The sequence below is a fragment of the Merops nubicus genome, unplaced genomic scaffold (assembly GCF_000691845.1).
Source record: "Merops nubicus isolate BGI_N331 unplaced genomic scaffold, ASM69184v1 scaffold6305, whole genome shotgun sequence".
Classification (NCBI taxonomy): Eukaryota; Metazoa; Chordata; class Aves; order Coraciiformes; family Meropidae; genus Merops; species Merops nubicus.
The window spans coordinates 26208-47376 of NW_008607695.1; the positions used below are offsets into that span (position 1 = coordinate 26208).

Here is a 21169-nt window from a genome sequence, read left to right on the forward strand (position 1 = left end):
CCTTTTTAACAGATATTTTTGCTGCTTCTGTCTGACCAAACCCTGTTTGTTGTTCGTTGCAGATAGCGGCTCAGGCAGTGTTATTTATGTGTATGAACACTGCAGGAATCTTCATTAGCTACCTATCAGACAGAGCACAACGTCAAGCCTTCCTGGAGACCCGAAGATGTGTAGAAGCCAGACTGAGACTAGAGACAGAAAATCAGCGACAGGTATTGGAGAAATAATCATTTTTTATTTATTAAATGGAATTGATATTTGGACAAGAATGGGCTTTTGTAGTCTTGCTGACTTCAGTGCTATGCCACCTGATTTGAGCAGGTTAAGCGAGTTTCATGCTGTTGCTTTCCTAGTGTGTAACAATCTGATATAATATCTTAAAGATTTTCACTGAGAAACAGGGTGAATAGAGACTGGCCATTGTCCTTTCCCATGCAGGAAGAAGAGGCCATCAAATGAAACAACAACTGGCAGGGGTTTAGAAATGGCTTTTTACACAAGAGGGGTTAAGCTGGGGAACTTCATGTTTCAAAGTGTTGTGGATACTAAAACTTGTAAGCAAGTCCATGCAAGTGAACTCTGCCCAGGCAGAGAAAATACAAAACCATCACCTCTGTCCCACAGATGAATTTTTGAAGCTGGGAGGCCACTGCAGGGAAGTATCACCATATACCTTCTCTTCTTAAATTCTTCCCTAGAAACCTTTTTTTGGCCACTGTGTGCAACAGCATACTGTGTGAGTTGAGCTTTTGATCCAAGCAGGTACGGTTGTTCTTAGACACATCTTTTCCAATGCAAAATAAGAGACACTGAATAAAAGGCAGTTTGCTGCTTATTTTGTACCAAGGGAGCAAAAATGAGATATTGTGTTTAGACACATCTATTACCTCTTCATTTTATTTCCTTTGCCTCTTGAAAGCCATGCTCTTATACAGAGGTCTCAGAAGAAGTCATATTCTAGACTTTACTGAGTAATGACCTGGTGTGAATTCCTGACTGTGCTGAGTAACACAAGTTGCCTACTCCAGAGCAGCTCTCCAGCTACTGTTGACTGAAGAGGCTTTGAGGGATGCTATCTAGGATAATGCTCTGATCTCACTTTAACTGTAGGACTACATCTTTATGGCTTTGTTTTTTGTTTTTTTTTTTTTTTTTTTCTGTGAGTTTAGTGGGGTTTTTAGCTTTTTTCTTCTTTTCTAATCTCTTGTAAACTAGTATTTTGTAAGCTTTACTTTGATCTTTGTTAATATCTTCATAAAATGCAAGGAAAAGATTCTGCTTTTGCAGATGATTCTGGGGATTTTCTATGAGAATTATTTTACATTCTCATGGAAAATAAAATTTATAAAAGATAATATTTTTCATTTAGAATTTGAGTTTCACTGATTTTTTTGTTTTCCCCTATTATGAAAATGAAGACAATAGCTTCCGTTTGGGAGGGTTTAAAAAATTCAGGTGCGTGGGTTTTTTGGTTTTCTTTTTTGGTGGGGGAGGAAGGAGGGTTTGGATCTAAACTATTTGTTTTTAATCAGTGTTGAAGTGAATTACATCTTGGCCCAGTAACTTGAGAGGCTTCAGGTCTGTGCTGTTCCCTGAAGGCAGAACTTCCTGGAGAGTTACCTCACTGCAGTTGGGACTCGCCTATAATCAAACAAAGCAAATGTGTCATAGGTGTCATGTGACTAAAAAGGCATAAGGAAAAATATATTCGGGCCAAGGAAAATTCCTACAAGAGAAAAATAGAGACATCAGGACGCCAAATGAAAATTCTAGTTTAAAACTTAATTTAATGATAAACTCAATCAAAATACAGGAACAAAAGATTTTTTAATATTTCCAATTAATTGTTTTGGAACTTTGTGTTGCTACTCACATATATAAATATATTTGTATAGTACATGTAATACACTTTTAATGTAATATACACTTTTCATTTGTATTTGGGATGACAATAATCACAAAATATTCCAATACTGGAATGCCTTGAGAAATGGGGAGCCAGTTTCCTTCAGTCTTTCATTCTTCCCCTTTCCTTTTGAAGTAGTGATTCACTTAAGCGATTTCTAAATATGTCTTCCTTAAGAAGATTTGCAATGTCACATTTTAGGTGAGTGCTTTTATTGAGCAGCTTGTTCATGCTCACTTGATCAGTATGCACAGACAGTAGTTCAGTGACTGCTAGGGTTTTTCTGACTTGAAGAAGTAATCATAATATAGAGGATCTGTAGTTCACGTGGATGTAAAAATCATATTAGTTGTTAATGCATACCACATTTTAAGAAGTCAGAATTAAATCCTGAAAAACCTTAATTTATTGATTCTATTATTTTTCTAGAAAGTAGCTCTGATATACGAAGGGGGAACAAAACGGGAGAAAAGCTTTGAGACCAACAGTTGTGATGTGGCTTCTGAAAATTTTCTACAAATACAGATGAGGAGCTTAAAATGTGCAGAGAAAATAGAGGAATAAGTATTTGTATAATTCTTCCAGATAATATTTCCAGGAATTCAGAATTCTATTCCACTTGGATTTATTTCTCCTCCAGTTCTCATAAACTGTCTAAGTTTAAGGTTTCTTACAGCAGGGTCAAGCATTTTCTGTCTTTCAGTGGTGGCACTGCTACATTTTATAGTAATGGGTGACATAATTAAAATCTTTCAAGGTTTGTTTCCACCCCACACAGCTTCCACTTCTTAAATTGAAAGTAATAGATAATTACAATGGGTAATTATACTGACATGTCATGCATATGACACATCATATGAAGTATGACAGCTTGATGGGTAGGCCCGATATGGTCTGGTTTTGTACATACTTTGTTTAAATCAGAAGACCAGTAAAATTGAAGTAAGAAAAACCAACAGAGTTAAAAAATGCAACAATTAACGGTATGCTCTTCCCTAAGTAATGGCAGAATAGACTCCCATTTTTTATAACTTTAAAGGTTATATAAATGCTTCAGATACACATCTGTTCATTACTGTGCATTATTGAAACTAAGAAATCAAGTTTCTGCACTCTCAAAATGACTCTTCCAATTTCTGTTTTGCTTAGAGTTGTCATCTCTCATCATCTGACATTCTAAGAACTACAAATGCTTTCACTATCATTATTCAGCATTGTATAATGCCTAAAAGAGCCAGTCATGGAAAGATACCAAATTACAAGCCAAACACCTTATAACCTATGTTTTAGAGACAACTGAGAGGCACCATGAGATATGTAGATTTGTGTAAAGAAACAGTAATACTGATAAGTAAGAATCTGTTTGGTTTTAAGAGATTTTTAAGAATCCCCTAATGAATATTTGCATATTTTCTGGAATACAAATCCAAAGTTTCTACAAGATCAGCTTCTGTCTTGTAGTGAAAAGGAAGATATGGTTCTGTATTTCCTGATAAATTCCATATAGATAAGCTGAATTTTTTTCAATGAATGTAGTTCCATTCCTCAATTTGCCATCATATTTTTTGTAAAGTGTGATGGAAATAGAAGTGGAAACCACCAAAATCCCACTAGAAGCAAGGAACTTCCTTGTGGTTGTGTTAATCTGAGCTGAAACTTTGACAGCTAGATGGGATAGTTTGTGTTCCAGGTGTCATTATTTTCCAGCAGTCTCTTCCTTTCAGGGGGTTTTCAGGGTTTAAGGACTCCTTGCTCTATTTCAGGATTGCTGTGATGGTCAGTGCCACTGTGCTCTGTAGAACGTCTGTGTGCCATGTATGGTCTCTGTACACCTGAATTAGCTCCATTGTTCAGCAAATACCCTCAGGTGCAAGTTCAACTTTTATGGTAATTGCACTTACTGCTCAGAAAGGAAGAGAGTAAAGTACAAGCCTCTAAGACAGAAAAGATTTTAAGGACCCTGGCCAAAGTTTTTCAAAGCTTTTAAATTAATTTGTTTCCAGTTTCTGTGTTTCAAAAACTCTACACAGCTAAGCTCCTACATCTTTTTGCATCCTTCCTCCCCCATCACCGTTTATTCTCACAAGACTTTTGAGTAAAATTTTCAGAAGTATTTCAGAAAGTTAGGAGTTTTACTCATATTTTCAAAAGTGATTAATTTATCAAGGTTTTTTTTTGTTGTTTTTAAGCATGTGGAGTTGTTAACAAGTATATATTAGTGTTTTTAATTGCAATGATTTTTCTAACACTAATTATTAATAAACTGAACAGGACTGTGGATACAGAGGAGAATTACTCCAGCAGTCATTGCTAATGATGTCCATGGATTTAACTATGCAGTACTATCTCTGTGACACCATTTGGAAATCCTAGCACTCTGTGAAACTGAGGGAACATCTGTGTCTACTTTTTTCCCAATTTTCATTACAAAATTAGAATTTTGGTGAAGATCTAAAACATTTAAGAACTTGGCTTAATTAAATGAGAGTCGACTGCTGATGACTACCAGGAAAAATGTATTACAAAAAGCTAGAAATACCAGAGAAGCAAGCTAGAGAAGGTAACATAGACAAAATAAGGTGTTATAAAAAACAGTCTCAGTTTACTAGTTATTGATCAAATAATTACTTTAAATATTTTTTTAATAAAATGTAGTTAGCTGCTTGTGCTTAATGTATGTAGTTATATCAACCAAGAAAGGTTCTCTAGTTCTGTTCTCAACACATTGTAATTATGAATAAACAGCAAACATGAGGTTCTCAGTTTTCTTAAGTCCATTTTACTGGACTTAAGAAAAGATCACTTTCTGCTACCTGATTGAAATTTTGAGTCAATATTTTGATTTAATACCTGTGTGCTTCAAAAAGGTTGACATCTGGTGCTGTACCTTGTTAATAACCACTTCAAAAAATGTCTTCTTTTAAATTCAATTTTATTGTACGGGTGTAGCATGTGATTTTCCTATCATAATTTCTGTGGAAAAAGAAAACAAAATAATAACAAAAACAAAACAAACAAACAAACAAAACACAGAAAATGTAACTTTCTTAATTAGCTACTGCAAAATTTTCAAAACCAAGTATTTAACTTCTCTCATCGTGAAAAGGCTGTGAAATAGCCTTAGTGAGGGGCAGGAACCTGCATTGAATTTCATCTTCATGTCTGTTATAATCCAAAAATTTTAAATTTTAAATTAATGACCTATTAAATCCAGACACATATTAAGAGATGGCTTTATGAAGAATTAAGTTTATAAGATATCTCTGGTGTCCTTACCTGCTTTTTCTCCAGCAATTCACCTTTACCTGATTTTTTTTTATAATATTTTAAACTCTCAAATTCTACCATTTAATTATAAAGTGTCTTTCATGTAATTTTGTCACTCTGTGTCTTCCTCCACCACACATACATATGCCAAGTTATACATATCTGAAAACAACTGTTGTGCAAGGAGGTTAATATTTGACTTACAAAGCTTCTTATGACTGGAGCTGGAAATGGAGGCTTAAAACAACCAGGAAGGCAACATCACAGTAACTAAGTAGCTACACAGCTTTAAGAATCAGTCCAGCACTTACCTCTTACCTTGTAATAACATCATCATGTTACAGTATGTCTTTTCATAGAAAAGTCATTTTACTTATAATTGAGAGACTTCTATGTCATGGCCACACATCTACTCTCCATCAAAGACCTCTCTAGACTAGAGATTAACGAAGCTTGGACAAAGCAATAGGGAAATACAGGTGGGAGGCTGCTTTTATCCTAAGCAAAGTTTTTAGACTGCATCCTACTAACATGAAAAATTTGTGCATTGCACCGGTGTTTAAAATAAAATAAAATAAAATAAATTTCTGAAACATTATATTTACATTATTTCTGGTAGATTTAGAGTGCCTGATGGTATCTCATGAAATGAAGATCTTTGCAGTTCTTTGAGATGACAGGTATAATCAATCTAGATCTGTGTGATGCTTATATTTGTTCTCTGGTGAGGTGTTTGTTCTTGTTCTCACTGTAGCAGGTTCTGCATCATTCATGAAAAGAACTCTCCCTACCTGGTGTGCAGAGCTCACCAGCAAAGCTGCACTGCCACTGCTGTGCTAAGCTGTTGGGAGGGGCTAAACTCATATCAGAAAGAAATCCTCCAGGTTTTAAGCCCTGAGAAGGCAAAAGAGAAAATTATTATAATTTAGCAGTATATTTGTGCAGTTTCAGTGGAGTTACCTAGTGCTAGAAGATACTAAAGCCACAATGCATTAGTCTCTTTAGCTGTATTATTTGCATCCCCCTCCAGCATGGTCTTTAGCAAGTAGAATCCATTCTCTGCATGTATCACCTCAAATTCTACTGAGAGAAGATCCTCTTATATGGGAATAAAATTTCTCAATGTTTTCCCTAACCTATATAAATATTTTCTTGGGTGTCTAGAACACTGGTAGAGAAAGCAGAGGTGAAGGCTAGAAGAAGAAACAACTAAGAGACGGTGAGGAACAACCACTTGCAAAAAGTACTCAAGCAAGAATGTCCAGGCTGGCATCATACCCAATCAACAGGCTTTTGGGCATGCTTCCCATCAAAGTGGGATGAGGACAGGCATCTGCAGGCATAATTGTGTTTGGTCAGGTTAGTGTGAAATGAGAAGAAAAACCTTTTCTTCCTTAAATGGTCTGATGAGAAGACATCTATGAGAACATCTTGGCAGATGTATCCTCCCTGCCAGTCCTGTCACTGGCTTACTGGACACCTACTTTATAGCTAATCTCTTTCTCATAGGGCATTCCACAAATTCAGTTAAAGCTTATTTTGAAAGTGAAATTTGATTTCCATAGTGGATTTGAGCTCAGCCACCCTAAAGTACCATTTGTCCAGGTGAGAAGGGAGTTGAGTGCATATTCTCTTTTTCCAGTGTGGGTATGAGAGCTGTGGAAAGAGAATACACCCTGAGTCTTGACAACAGTCTGTTGTTGACATATTTAGTCTCTTCTGCCTTTTATCTGTGGGAAAACAGTAATCCTATCTTAATCTTTTTTCCTATTAGAAAATCGTTCTGTTTGACAATTTGTTACACTCCTACCTCTACTTCCAGAGGATTTTTTTTCACACTTTCCTCAGCAACAATCTCTATTTCCCACAGCTTTAAGAAGCTCTCTGCAGATTGATGAATTCTGTTGTTGCTTGTTTGTGGGGTGCTTTTTTTTGTTTGTTTTTTAAAAAGCAGCTTACATGTTGTGTTAGTTCTATCAGGGTTTTACAGATCTAGATTTTAATCAACTATCAGTACTTTGCAACCTCTAAAGTAAGAGCAGATTGGATTGAGATTAGAAAGCACACTTTAAGAGGGTTAAACACTATAAAGTCATTTTTTTTTTTTTACATAGGTGTTAAAAATATCAAAATCCTTCTAAATTAGTATGAGGATAAAGTTCAGATTTGTTTTTAAAGAGTAATCTGAATTTTAGAGATCACAAGACCTTCCTTTTTCATTGTAAAAGTAGTTTAAAATACTTCATAAGAAAACTATGATCACAATAATTGAGGTTTTATTTTTAAAGAAACAATAACCTTACAATTAAAAAATTCTTCATAAACCTCTGATTAGATATTGCATTTTAATCAGCTTTTTATTATTTATAGGAACCAATCTGAATGTGAGATGCTCAGGAAAGTTTCACAGTTATCTAGTTATGTATTGTCTTGGTATCTTTCTCAAAAAAAAAAAAACAACTATTATTTTTCTCGATAGTTCTTCTTTGCTACTTAAAGAATCAAACTCAAAGTATAACAAACTGATCAATCAGTTGAGACCTGTAATTCCTGTTGCCTAAGCTGAAAGACAGCTCACATGAGAAAGCAATGTCAAGAGATGATTTCATGAGGTAGCCCAGCAGATCTAACAGCTGGTCACTGCTCTCAAGGACACAGACTTGCTCCCTGCAGCTCTTATTCCCATGTTTGTGCTCTCCTGTGCCATTTAGTGGTGCTCATGTGACCTCATGATGAGTTGATTCATTGCACCCGTGCCATATAGTGTAAGCACTGACTGCATTTCATTTCATGATTAATTATATTACTTCAAAAAATATTTTTGTAAATATTTTTGTAAGTATTTTATGGAGGAATAAATTTTTTCACTTAAAATATACACATAGCAGCAGTATTTGGTACCATGCCAAAAAAATCGACAGGGAGGGTTGTTCCACCACTTCTCAACATGCTATAGGATGAGCTAAGTGTTCATGAAGCAAAAATGATACTGGAAAGGTATGAAAACACAAACTGGCAGCCCTGGAATCACTCTTCTCCAGCTCAGGGAGCATAGGGCAAGCAGGCATTAAGATTGCCATATTCTTACACAGCCAGCTGGCTGGTCAGACAGGCACCTCCTTTGACACCTGGCAATAGACTGTTAATCATCAAGCCCTGCCAAGAGTTTGCAATGTGGCTTCAGGTACTTGGATCTTTAAACCATTCATTGAAGCAAAGCAAAGGACCAGCAGTATCTTGCAGTCCTTCCCTTCAGCATGTTCTACGTATATTGTCTCATGTTGTTCTGGACAATAGTATCGAGGAAATAATTGGATAAAAGGCCCTTCTTACAGGCAGTGCGTGGAAGATGCTTCTTCCTTCTTGCATTACTACAAACTTTGTAACACTTCTCACTTAACAACTAACTAGATACCATTATAAAAAGTCCAGGCTCTCACAGTCACTACGCTCTCCGTTTGGATGAGACGCCAGCTATATTTCATTGCCAACAGCTAAACAAAGGGAAATTCCAAAACCTCCTGTGTGATCTGGTGTTGTTTATCCCTGAGAACAGCAGATGCCTAAATGGAACGTGTTCAAGGATCCCAATGATGGGATGAGTGGGAATGGTGACTGCCTAAATTCAAAGAAAAGGAAGTTGCTACAGCTCCTATCGGTTATTGCAGCACTAAGTAGTAAAAACTAACTTGCAACCTCACAACCCTGCAAGTCTGAACTTACTACATATTGCAGTTCCTTCTATATTTTTAAACTATTTGCCATTGTTTTCATAATGCACAAGAAATGCAAATAGACTGTCCGTTGTGCACTGAGTAAGAATGAAGCAATTGCTCTTTAGAGCTGCCCATTATAACGAGAGGTGTTAATTTCCATTTTCTAGAGTGGCCCCTACAATATTTACTTCTCTTCTGAACATCATCAGTTTTTCAGTAGAAAACAATACCATTTTTATCTATTTCCCTTAAATATACCAAAAGGTCATGTGCTCTGGAAAGTTTAAAAACCACTACTCTGAACAGTCCTTTTCTCATGCTATTAAGTTCAGTGTTTAAGACAATAAAGTCTGTGTTATTAACACTATATATTGTTAAAGACAAGCTTGATATTTCTGGTAAAATGCCTCTTAAAAATCAAGAGGAAAAGTGTGGAACAGTTCCTCTAGAATCTCAGAGTTAAACATTTCTGGGTTATGTCTACTCCAGTTTTACAGAAGTGTCTCAGGAACAGCCATAAGCAACTTGTGCCCAGTCCAAAGACTTCATCCCACAAGATATACGTAGGTTCAGCCATCTGAAAGTATGTGTAGAAGAGGAAGAACAAAACCTCAGTTGAACTGTCATTCAAGAGGGGCTTTCCATGCCTTGGCCAGCCCTGATAAAGGTATTGAGAAACAAAGGGAAATCCCAGGGCAGTATAGGCAGAATTTGATCACTTGCTGAGCACCATCTAAGGGGAGTCAGTGCAGGGAGCTTATGTAGGCAGCAGACCCAGCAGGGGTGATGCCCTTACATGATCTGCAGGGAAACATAGGGGAGTTCAACCTTCCTGTTGGCAGCCTCCTGCAGGCCGAAGACTGCTTGTTGAAGTTTTGTGCTTCTTGGTGTCTTTTCTTTGATCAGCCTCAGTGGAACACTTTCCAGTTCAGTTTTTATTCACAAGACTGAGACCTGGTGCTCTGGTTAATCGGCTTTTCTCAAAAAAAATGTTCTAAAGTTTGTTATTTACTCATCAGATACGTGTCACTTTTCTATTAATGTGCCTAGTTACATTTGTGCAGTTGTAAGCCCTGTTGATACCCTGTGATTTCAGTATGAGGGACGTAAGGGATCAGTGCACACAGAACACAGAAGTTGTTCAGCAAAGAATGACTGTTGCAGATGCATAAAGCAAGAAGTGAGCATTAGAGAAAGTATCTATGTTACAGTCTTGGGACTTCAAACAGACATATGTGACTCATTAAGCTAATTTGCTTTATCACTAAGGATTTATTTCAATGTTCCTAAATTTTCCTGAAGGGTTAGATTGGGTAGGAGTCAGCTCCATATTTAGACACTTCTTAAACTTGTTGACTACATGCTCTATATAACTCTGAGCTCCTGCTACAGTCAGCTGAGATCTAGTCAACACAAACAATGGAACCCAGAGAGACCTGTTGTGCACCAAAATAGACTTTTATGTATGATCTGTTGAGTTTCTCTCTGGACTCACTGAATAAAATGGAAGCTTAGGTATCACTACACTGTAGGTAATAAAATTTAGATATCTTAATTTAGACCTGAATTCTACCATCAGTTTGTTAGTTTTAGTGATTGCTACAGGTATTTTTAATTTCCCATGGTTATTCTCTGGGTTAAAGGTTTGGTTTTGGTTTTTTTTTTCATTTGTTTATTCTACACTCTGACTGCTCCATCTTAAAGGCTGGGGCTGATTCATGCCATGGACAGTTAACAAGAGAATATATCACCAGCTCTTCTATAACATCCCTTTGTTGCTATCTTCTTTATTCTGTGTCTTTTCTCTTGAACAAATATACCTCTGTTCCTTTTTAAACCACTTACTACTACTGCTGCTCACCTTTCAATTGTCTCCACTTAGTGAATTGCTCAACTAGCAAGCTTTCAACAAAGCTGGGTAATGTAGTTTCCTTCACCCTAGAGTTCATGACATTTCCTTATTACACCTTTCTCTGAAAGAGAGATTTTTTTTCTCATGTCTTTCCTTCCCTGTCTAAATATGCCTTCTAGGAGAGACTGACTAGAAATATGAGGCCTCTTTAATTATGCAAATAGTAAGATAGAGAAAAACTATAATAAATTTGCAGTTTTCTTCTCTGTAATCTGTTACTTTTTTTTTTCATGATCTCCAGACATTTGTCCTGTTCTTCTGTGACACAGTATCTAAAACTGTGAAATGGGAATAATAATATTTAACTAGTTAAAAGGGGAGTTATGTGGCAAGGATCCTTATAGGAAAGGGACAGTGGCTTGACACTCATTCTTAGATAAATGAAAATATTTTTTAGCTACTGGATTGAAGCAAAGTGATGTGAAAGACCTGCCAAGACACACTCTGGTCCATAGAACATTAGCATCAGCTGCAGGAAAAGATGGACAAGATCTATACTAGAGTCCATCTTTCAGTACCTGGTTTCTGGAAGGGATTTACTTCACCATTCTTATTGCTCTGTCAAGCTGGCATGGTGTCAGAGCAGCTTGAAACAGCAAAGGTGAGATGATACCCATAGAGAGAATAATTTTCTGTTCTTTGAATATTTCAGTACCAGAAAATCAGCTAATGGCTGGAGTGCCTTATAAAAATGTGTGGACACATACACACTTACACATTAGTTGTCTTGTAGTGTTCCTCCATAGTGTGGCATAGCTGCAGAATAGTGGCATGAGCTGTATATACACTTCCAGTTGTGATCCTGACAAAAGCTCTTCACATGTTTCAGTATTAATAGAGAAAGACTGTAGCAGAGGCATACTAATTAACCTCCATTTTTATGGGTTACTGCCCGATCTTACGTGCAGCTAAGAACGTTAAATTTACCTTAATGAGTAGAGTGAAGGTCAGGATATTAAAGGTCCTGGGGCACATTTTTCTTGGCTTAGTGAACACATACCAGGTGAACTGTTTTATTTTAAATAAATGTTCTAGAGCCATTGTTTGATACTTTCTTAAATGAATGCAAATAAAAAGTGCAAGCTTTTCCTGTTATGAGAAAAGCACATCCTCCATTTTAGCCATATGTGCATGAAGAAAAGCCCTTCCTTCCTTCCTTCCTTCCTTCCTTCCTTCCTTCCTTCCTTCCTTCCTTCCTTCCTTCCTTCCTTCCTTCCTTCCTTCTTTCTTTCTTTCTCTTTCTTTCTTTCTTTCTTTCTTTCTTTCTTTTTCTTTCTTTCTTTCTTTCTCTTTCTTTCTTTCTTTCTTTCTTTCTCTTTCTTTCTTTCTTTCTTTCTTTCTCTTTCTTTCTTTCTTTCTTTCTTTCTCTTTCTTTCTTTCTTTCTTTCTTTCTCTTTCTTTCTTTCTTTCTTTCTTTCTCTTTCTTTCTTTCTTTCTTTCTTTCTCTTTCTTTCTTTCTTTCTTTCTTTCTCTTTCTTTCTTTCTTTCTTTCTTTCTCTTTCTTTCTTTCTTTCTTTCTTTCTCTTTCTTTCTTTCTTTCTTTCTTTCTCTTTCTTTCTTTCTTTCTTTCTTTCTCTTTCTTTCTTTCTTTCTTTCTTTCTCTTTCTTTCTTTCTTTCTTTCTTTCTCTTTCTTTCTTTCTTTCTTTCTTTCTCTTTCTTTCTTTCTTTTCTTTCTTTCTTTCTTTCTTTCTTTCTTTCTTTCTTTCTTTCTTTCTTTCTTTCTTTCTTTCTTTCTTTCTTTCTTTCTTTCTTTCTTTCTTTCTTTCTTTCTTTCTTTCTTTCTTTCTTTCTTTCTTTCTTTCTTTCTTTCTTTCTTTCTTTCTTTCTTTCTTTCTTTCTTTCTTTCTTTCTTTCTTTCTTTCTTTCTTTCTTTCTTTCTTTCTTTCTTTCTTTCTTTCTTTCTTTCTTTCTTTCTTTCTTTCTTTCTTTCTTTCTTTCTTTCTTTCTTTCTTTCTTTCTTTCTTTCTTTCTTTCTTTCTTTCTTTCTTTCTTTCTTTCTTTCTTTCTTTCTTTCTTTCTTTCTTTCTTTCTTTCTTTCTTTCTTTCTTTCTTTCTTTCTTTCTTTCTTTCTTTCTTTCTTTCTTTCTTTCTTTCTTTCTTTCTTTCTTTCTTTCTTTCTTTCTTTCTTTCTTTCTTTCTTTCTTTCTTTCTTTCTTTCTTTCTTTCTTTCTTTCTTTCTTTCTTTCTTTCTTTCTTTCTTTCTTTCTTTCTTTCTTTCTTTCTTTCTTTCTTTCTTTCTTTCTTTCTTTCTTTCTTTCTTTCTTTCTTTCTTTCTTTCTTTCTTTCTTTCTTTCTTTCTTTCTTTCTTTCTTTCTTTCTTTCTTTCTTTCTTTCTTTCTTTCTTTCTTTCTTTCTTTCTTTCTTTCTTTCTTTCTTTCTTTCTTTCTTTCTTTCTTTCTTTCTTTCTTTCTTTCTTTCTTTCTTTCTTTCTTTCTTTCTTTCTTTCTTTCTTTCTTTCTTTCTTTCTTTTCTTTCTTTTTCTTTTCCTTCCTTCCTTCCTTCCTTCCTTCCTTCCTTCCTTTTCTCTCTTCCTCTCTCTTTCTCTCTCTTTCTCCTTTCCTCCTTTCATCATCTTTTCTTTTTGAATTTGTATCCCTATTCATCTTCCTACAAAGATAAGGTAGGAAATAACATCTTTTTTTTCTTGACAGTGAAAAGATATTGTGCTATTGAGAAAGTATCTTCACAGGAACTCATAGAATACTTTAACCGTATGGCTTCTTGAAAGACTGATCTGATTTGCTCAAAGGATGGATTTATTATATGGTCATATTGAGCAATGTATCTTAATAGTGAAGGAATAAGAGGATATATAGCTTAAGTACTTACTGTTAGATGAAGCTGAAGGACACAAACTGTCAAAAGTATTTCTGGTTCCTGGAATATCAATCAGCAGCTATTCCCACACATGCCATTTTAAGATGCCATGGAACATTTGCTTGAGAGTGGAGCTACCTTAAAGCGAGATATTTCTGTGAAAACCAGGGTTTGCAGGAGTGTAAAGGGACCTCTTGAGGACTTGGTTTTCGTCTTGCCATCACAAGCACCACATATAGTGTTTACACATCAGAATAGTGGAGGACTGCAGGATTCCCAGATGGGAAGAGTGGAAGAAAGTCAAGACAATGCAGAAGTGCTAAAATTGGTATCACCCTGTATGAGGAAATGGTAGGTCTGAGCTGGGCTTTTTACCCAGAATAAGGAATGAGCTCAGAGCATGACAACTCACTGCTTGCTTTCTATCAGCTCTCACTGCCTTACATCATAGTTTGTCTCTCCTTCCTGTAAGCAGACATTAAGTTAGTAAAGGTTTGGAGAGCAGGTGGATTAAAGATTAGCAGAGTCTCAGTTCTCTCATGTTCCATGCTAGCATATTATGCAGGCAGGAGCTCAGGAGAAAGCTGCTGTCTCAGAGTGGAGTATTAAACACCTCCACTCCAGCAGAAGCTATTAGCAGTGTGTGTTTTGCCTTCTTAAGTAAACCTACAGCTCCCTTCAGCTGGGGCTGCCATCTAGACAAATGGGGGTGTTTATTCACAATGTGTTCTCATTGTAGCTGAGGACTGCTTGCTAACTGCTGATTGAGACTGCTCAGAGTGGGAATTCTTCATGATCTTCCCTATATAAGTTGTAGGATAGAAATAATATTGCCTCCTGTGAATGCTAGGGAGGGATTGCTTAATTTTTTCAGATGTTTCATCTCTAGCTACATTTCATCCACAGCATCTTATCCTGCTGGCATCAAAATGTGCTTTCTTATAATTGATTTGCCTTTCTCCCTCATTCCAGATACCATCCCTCTTTCCTCTGTCTTGTTGTCTCAACAAATATTTCCCCTCAAGAAGGGACATGCACCACAGAGTGGATAACATTAGTTTGCTATAACATTCTAATATCAAGTTGCCTCACAACCACTGCAACATCATTTTCTCTGGCAGAAAACAGTTACACAACGTTATTCCTCCATGAGAAAACTGATAGCATAGGGAGGAACTGAAGCCAGGACTCCTAGGTGCTACATACTTCGGTAGCTGTGAAAAGTCTTCATCCTTAAATATCACCTCATTGGAGCACACTAAAACACCTATGGGGGTAAGCAACTTCAGCCAGAAGGAAAGATAAGCAGTGACGAGCTAAATGCCAAGAATACAATTACGGTGGTAAAACAACCCCAAAGCCCAGAATCAAAACCCTTCCCTTTTGTAAGATTTTGGATTTCATCTCCAAGAAGTACTGTGTTGCCTGTGGAGTACATTTTCATTAAAATTAGTCTATGGTACTCAGTAGGGTTAGTACTTTCCTTAAACCTAGTATGTAAATGAACTATATTCTTCTAAACCAACCTAAAATTGCTGTTTATCCTCATATTTCTCCTGAGTGTGACCAAAACAGACCTTTAGGATTCCAAAATTCTTCTGAGGTCTGAAAGGTGAGGTACAAATAGAAGAAAAGGCTAATATAAGGAATAAATAAGAAATATATTTATATTTATTCCTTATATTCCTAATAAAAGGAATAAATAAGAAATATGCATACAAAGTGAAAATGCTGTGTAAGTTGGTCATCAGCCCAAGTTAAGGCTAGCAATGAAAGAAAACGGCCATAGCCAAGAAGTGATGGCAAAAATAATTTTTTCATCTGACTGGCTATAACAGGACACAAGGCAAAGTCAGGCTGGCTTAGCTGATAAAGAAATTCAGAAATTAATGTTAAAACTTAGGTTAAGCCTGCCTAGAAATGGTCATATACAAAGCACATCTATTACCTTGTTGGTGATAGCTTAGCTTCACACTAGTAATTAGATTTTATAAGATAGGATTTTTCATGCACCAGAGCTCCTCTTGAATTGAGCTTATGTCTTACTTTGCAGCTTCTTGGTTAAGAATTTCTTGACAACAGTGGTAATGAAACTTTGTTTCCTTACAGTTTAAAAGCTTGAGTAAGATTTAGCCCTAAAGAGCTGCAATCTATTAGAATTTCTGAACAACTTGATACTTATAAGGCTATTTCCAGGACTCTCATCAATATTTATATGACATTGTTTTGAATTATTTATTTTATTTCATATTCTTATTTTCAAGAAAGATATTTTTAAACCTTTGGATATTTTGTTTTCTGAAACTGATTTCTTGATACCTTTTTGCTCCCACTTCACGTCCAGGTTCTGATCTCAATTCTCAAACTTGCAAAAGGCCTTTCTTAAAGTGTGATGAGTGGAATGTCATAGAGAAAGGCTTTATGGAAATAGCTTCTTTCCCACTTCTTAAGAGTTGGTCTGGAAACCACCTCCAGCCCCCATATGGCTTGGTACTATATAAGTGTTTTCTCCACAGCAGTATTGCTAAGGTGCTCTGAAAATACAGGAAGAGCTTCACACTGCACTGTATTTCCTCTGTGGGCATTGCCTGGGATGACTTTCTCATTGGTGTCTTCCATGTCTTTAGAGTCACCATATGTGCCTGATTTGGAAGTTCACATTTGGCTTTCCCTAAACCTATCCTATTTCCTAAAATGCCTTCTGAAATTTGGTGTGAAGTAGCTAGTACTGCTAATACCAGTACTTGGTGCTAGTAACTAGCATTGTCTTCCTTAGCTCAGTAAGAATTCACTCTTTGCAATTCTGTAAAGCAAAAGATGGGTGATAATATGGAGCCATTTCAACTAGAAACTGCTAGCTTAGCCTCAAAGTGATTCGGAGTGATGTGTTCCAATACTGCACAAATCTGGTTAATCTAGAGAAGAAAGACTGAGGGCAAGAGGATATAACAACAGTATTTCACTATGGAAAGACTGTTACAGCGAAGAAGGCAATCAATGATTATCCATACCCACTTTGAAAGGATAAAAAGAAAGCTTTATTTGCAGAGAAGCAGATTTGGGTGGGATACTTGCAAAATCTGCCAAAGCTGTCAAAATGATGAGCCACTGAAACAGGGACATGGCAAAATCTCACAGGGGAATCATCTAGGGATTTCATGAAAGGGCTCAATAATCTTTCAAGGGCTTGTCTGGCCCTACTTAAATGTGGTTAGTCATTATACTATGAGAAGGGCTGGCAAAGAGCACTTCTGTCTATATGTATATACCTACACAGTAATACTAAGTGTATCTGTACACTAATATGCATTGATCTAGTGGATACACACACTAATAATAAACTAATGTACAATGATACTCTAATAATATATATATATTATTAAATATATGCATGTATATAATTACTTGTCACTTCAACTTGTCTCAGATGTTTCCTTTTCCTGAGTGTTACTGAGACAGAGACAAAGCTCATTAAAAACACTGAATATATTCTCCAGTTTGAATGGCTTTATTTAAATTCATTTGCATTCTTCCGTACCTAAATCAGTCAGTCATGAGACATGCCAGCCTTGAGTCTTGGATACACGATCCACAAATGCCAGTTCAGTGAGCTCATGCACCTTCCTCCAGGAGCAGAGCAAATGACTGGACCAGTTGTACAGGAACAGAATCAGCCCTTCTCAGAACTATATAACACACCTACATGTGTGGAAAGAGTTTTGGAACCTAAACTACAAATTTAACTAAAGAATTTGTTTTTCTAATTGTGGTCTAACACCAAAGATATGTGTGTGTGCTCATGCAGAAGACTTACATTGCAGTTCTCTGTGTAGTCCACTACCTTCTTAGATAGTCATCTGTACAGATGAGATAACAGACTGGATGGACACAATGGAAAAGCTTGAAACCACCCTGAAAGCAGGACATTCACTGAACCTTCACAATTAAACACTGACAGATTTACAGGAGCTGGGAATTTTGGGCAGATCTAGAAATTCCCAGATGCAACTCCCGCTTTGTCTATTTCTGTTCATACGTTTGTGTTAATTAATATTCTGGGTGGAGTGTCCTATCCAGGACCTTCTCCAGGTGATTCTTGATGCAGAAGTGATTAAATCACGCATAGATAAAAATTTTGTAAACATGCAATGAAACTGACCTTGCAGAAATGGTCCATGGAACTAGTTTTCCCTAAGTAGTTGAGTACTGAAGGAATGTTTGGTATGTGGTCAGCACATACTCTGGGTCAGCCAAATAGCTCAGCCCACAATCTGTCCTGGGATCTTCAAAAAAGAGGTGAAGTGGGCCACAAGCCAAATGAGTCATTCTGGAAATGTACTTCACTGGCACATATAAATGGTTATTTCTGAGTTACATACAGAGTTTTCAAGGAACTCTGATACCCAGTCCCATTTGTCAAAATGATCTAAGCATTTCAATGCCACAGACTGTTGAGAAGACTCTGAGATTCCAAAGTCACTTTAAAACTTAGTTCCTGTTACCTATTGTTAACTCTATGAGCAGAGAAAACCAGCCTAGGGCTCAGTTTTTCTCATACATTTTTTAGGTGTGTGTTAGTTTATGTTACCGCTGTCTTTAATCTCTGACAATGCAACTAAGCTGTATCTAAACGCTGTCCTTTTCACTAAATGGAGTCAAGTTCCTCTGCATATTTTTTTTTAAAATATATTCTCCAGCTTTATTATTAACGATACAGTTTTTGAATGCTAAACACACAGTCTGTAAGTTGTGATAAATAAGCAACAATAAAAATCTGGTCACCCTTGCTGCTGAGGACTTTCAAATTTCTGTGGCCTGTATCTGTTAATCAAGCTTGATACGTTTGTAGGTGGTGTTTAGTTAGAAGCTTGTAATGGAGATAGTAAGTAGGATGGATCTTTAAATAATCAACAATTAAACTTTTGAAGGAAGAATGTCAAGGAAGGGAAGAAAATAGAAGGGTCATTATTTTGGACTCGGGTTGCTAATGTGAATTATCACAAATGGTCTGAGCCAGAACTTTTAAAGGGGAGAGTCACATCTTAAATTGCCAGTTGTCATGCTCTTTAAACAGGGCAAAGCTTAATCATTTTCCTGTGAAATACTAATTCAAACTGATACTGACAGTTTGGTTTCCTCTGTTTTAGGAACGGCTGGTGCTCTCTGTCTTACCACGGTTTGTAGTCCTGGAAATGATAAATGATATGACCAATGTAGAAGATGAACATTTGCAACACCAGTTTCATAAGATCTACATTCATCGTTATGAGAATGTCAGGTGGGTGGAGGAGCCTCTCTTTAATGTTTAAGGTCTCAGATGCTGTTAATTGTCTCTTGATTGAGAGTTTCCCTTCTGTTGCTTTATTCATTCAAAAATTAGAAATGTCTAATGTTGATTAATCCATGAGCAAATAAGCACTTCAGTGCCCTCTTTTACTCGTCAGGATGACTGGATGCCTTTGTCATGGCAAGACCCATTGGAACTGAACACTAGTTCTTCACCATTTGTGTATTTTTCACCTTTTATATAAGTGTTCAGGGTTGCACAGAAAGGGAATCCCTGCCTTTGTGCTATATAGACACAATTTTCTGAGATGGAGGCTTGTAAGATGCTCTCAAAGATGTAAACATGTTATGTGGCTCCTCTGTCTAGTAGCCATTTTCATTCAATCATTCTTACTCTAAATTTCTTAATTCCATTTTGTTTTTTCATTCTCCTCTCTAAAGTTTGGCTTTCTTGACATTAGTTAGTGTGAAGGTGGTAGCTATCCTATGAGCTGGTACTCAAAGTAATAAGTCCTAATTGTACATTTACACCAGAATTATCAGCTTCCATTCCGTGATGTTACTAAATTCCTAATTTTATTATGATCCCCATCCATCAGGATATTTAGCAAATCAAAAAACATTTTCCACAAGTTTGTCCCAAACAAGAAGGGCAAATGATTGAGTGACCATCATTGAAGGAAGTGAAAAATAAGCATCCTTGAATATGATTGGAGATTATTTGCAGGAAGGCATGTACTTTGCCTTTCAGTGAAACCCAAATATAACTTTGTCTGGACAAGTTCAATAAACATAATTTGAACTTCTGTCTGCAAAAGAGTAAATTGATTATCTGCTTCTTCTGCAGCCTTGGAGTATCTCAGACATGTTATTTTATTAGACCTGGTGGAAAGTATCAAGGACCTTTACAAAAGGTTTGATTTGCACTAAATTAAAATGTCTTCCATTACCCTCTTCCCTTCTCAGAGTAGCTGTTGCTGTGGAAGGGACAAGACGGCCCTTCTGTTTGAAAGAAAAAGAGTTGGAGTTGGGATGAAAAGTTATGTTTGAAAGAGATTTAAAATCAAGATTCTGTGTGCTTTAGAGTACAAGTACTGGTTAGTTCTTATGCATGCTGCCAGGGACTAGATCTTTTCAAAACTGAGTTTCACCTTATTTTTTCCTAAATGTTGAGCACTGAACATTAACTAAACCAATGTTATATCAATCCCTAAAATTAGTATCCGGCTAGAGGTCTGGGGTTTTTTTTTGATAATGAAAACAATAGAAATCTGTTGTCTGAAAGTCTTATTTTTATCAACTTAAGCTATTATTAAGTTTTATTCTTCAGTTAGTTTATTAGTCTAATTTTCTTTTTTTTTTTTTCTCAGTGGGAAAAATCTTACAGTTTGCGAACTCCTTCATTAATCCTCACCCAAATCCTTACCAGCCTATATATTTGAAGATGATTTAAATGATCATTACTCATATTTTATTGTCCACCTTATCATTACTATTTTTATTATTGGCTACACTAGTGATTCTCGGACACTGTCAGATTGTCATCTTGTTCACCACAAATGAAAGATCTTCAGCTACTCATGTTGTAACATCACTTATTTGTTGTCTTTGAAGGGATAAGAAGGTTCATTTAGGTTAATTCCAGTCTCTGTCGGAGTGATATGTGTGATTTTGAATGTTACTACTTTTCAGAGTAGACAATACGTCTTTTCTTCAGGTGTTAAGTCTGTGATAGCTTATATACCACAGATTTCATGTGTGTGTGTCTGTGTGATATGTTTCTCTATGTTCACATTTGCTCATTGTAGGCATAGTGATATAGGTTATTGCTCTGTTTGCAATAGATTGTTGACTAAGATCCTACCATAACTTCAGGCACCTAAATTCAAAGCATGAACACACCAAGCTCTCTGAAGTCAATGGAAAGAACAAGGAATCATCCAAAGATTCAGACCTTAAATAGAGGGTACTATGCTTCTAACTCAGATACTTCTGTCATGTCCCAAAAATTAGATGCAATAAGCTGGCCTGAGCCTGGTGTATATCAAGACTGTCAACATTCTGTCTGCTGTTTTAGGATTTGAGTCTTGTATGGCACATAGTTAAGCAAAGCCTGAAAATCACACTAAAAATTGAGCTTGCAGAAGTCAAATCCACTGTAAGAAGCAGCTATATATAAACCCACCCTCAAAGAACGCTGTTAGATACTTAGATACTAACAGAGAGCTGGGTGCTGTCTGTTTATACAGCCTTCTATATTAGGG

The 21169-nt window shown here is 36.3% G+C and overlaps 1 protein-coding gene across 1 annotated transcript in view; it reads left to right on the forward strand.

Annotated features, from left to right (window-relative positions):
• Positions 1-50: 50 nt before the first annotated feature.
• The window catches only part of ADCY8 (adenylate cyclase 8 (brain)), a gene marked incomplete at its 5' end in the record, with an annotated part of 93331 nt that continues 72212 nt past the window's right edge, over positions 51-21169 (forward strand). Inside the window, 2 exons of the mRNA XM_008940030.1 lie at positions 51-212; positions 18767-18897. Of these exons, the coding sequence (XP_008938278.1) occupies positions 51-212; positions 18767-18897 (293 nt within the window). The remainder of the gene's footprint in view (positions 213-18766; positions 18898-21169) is intronic.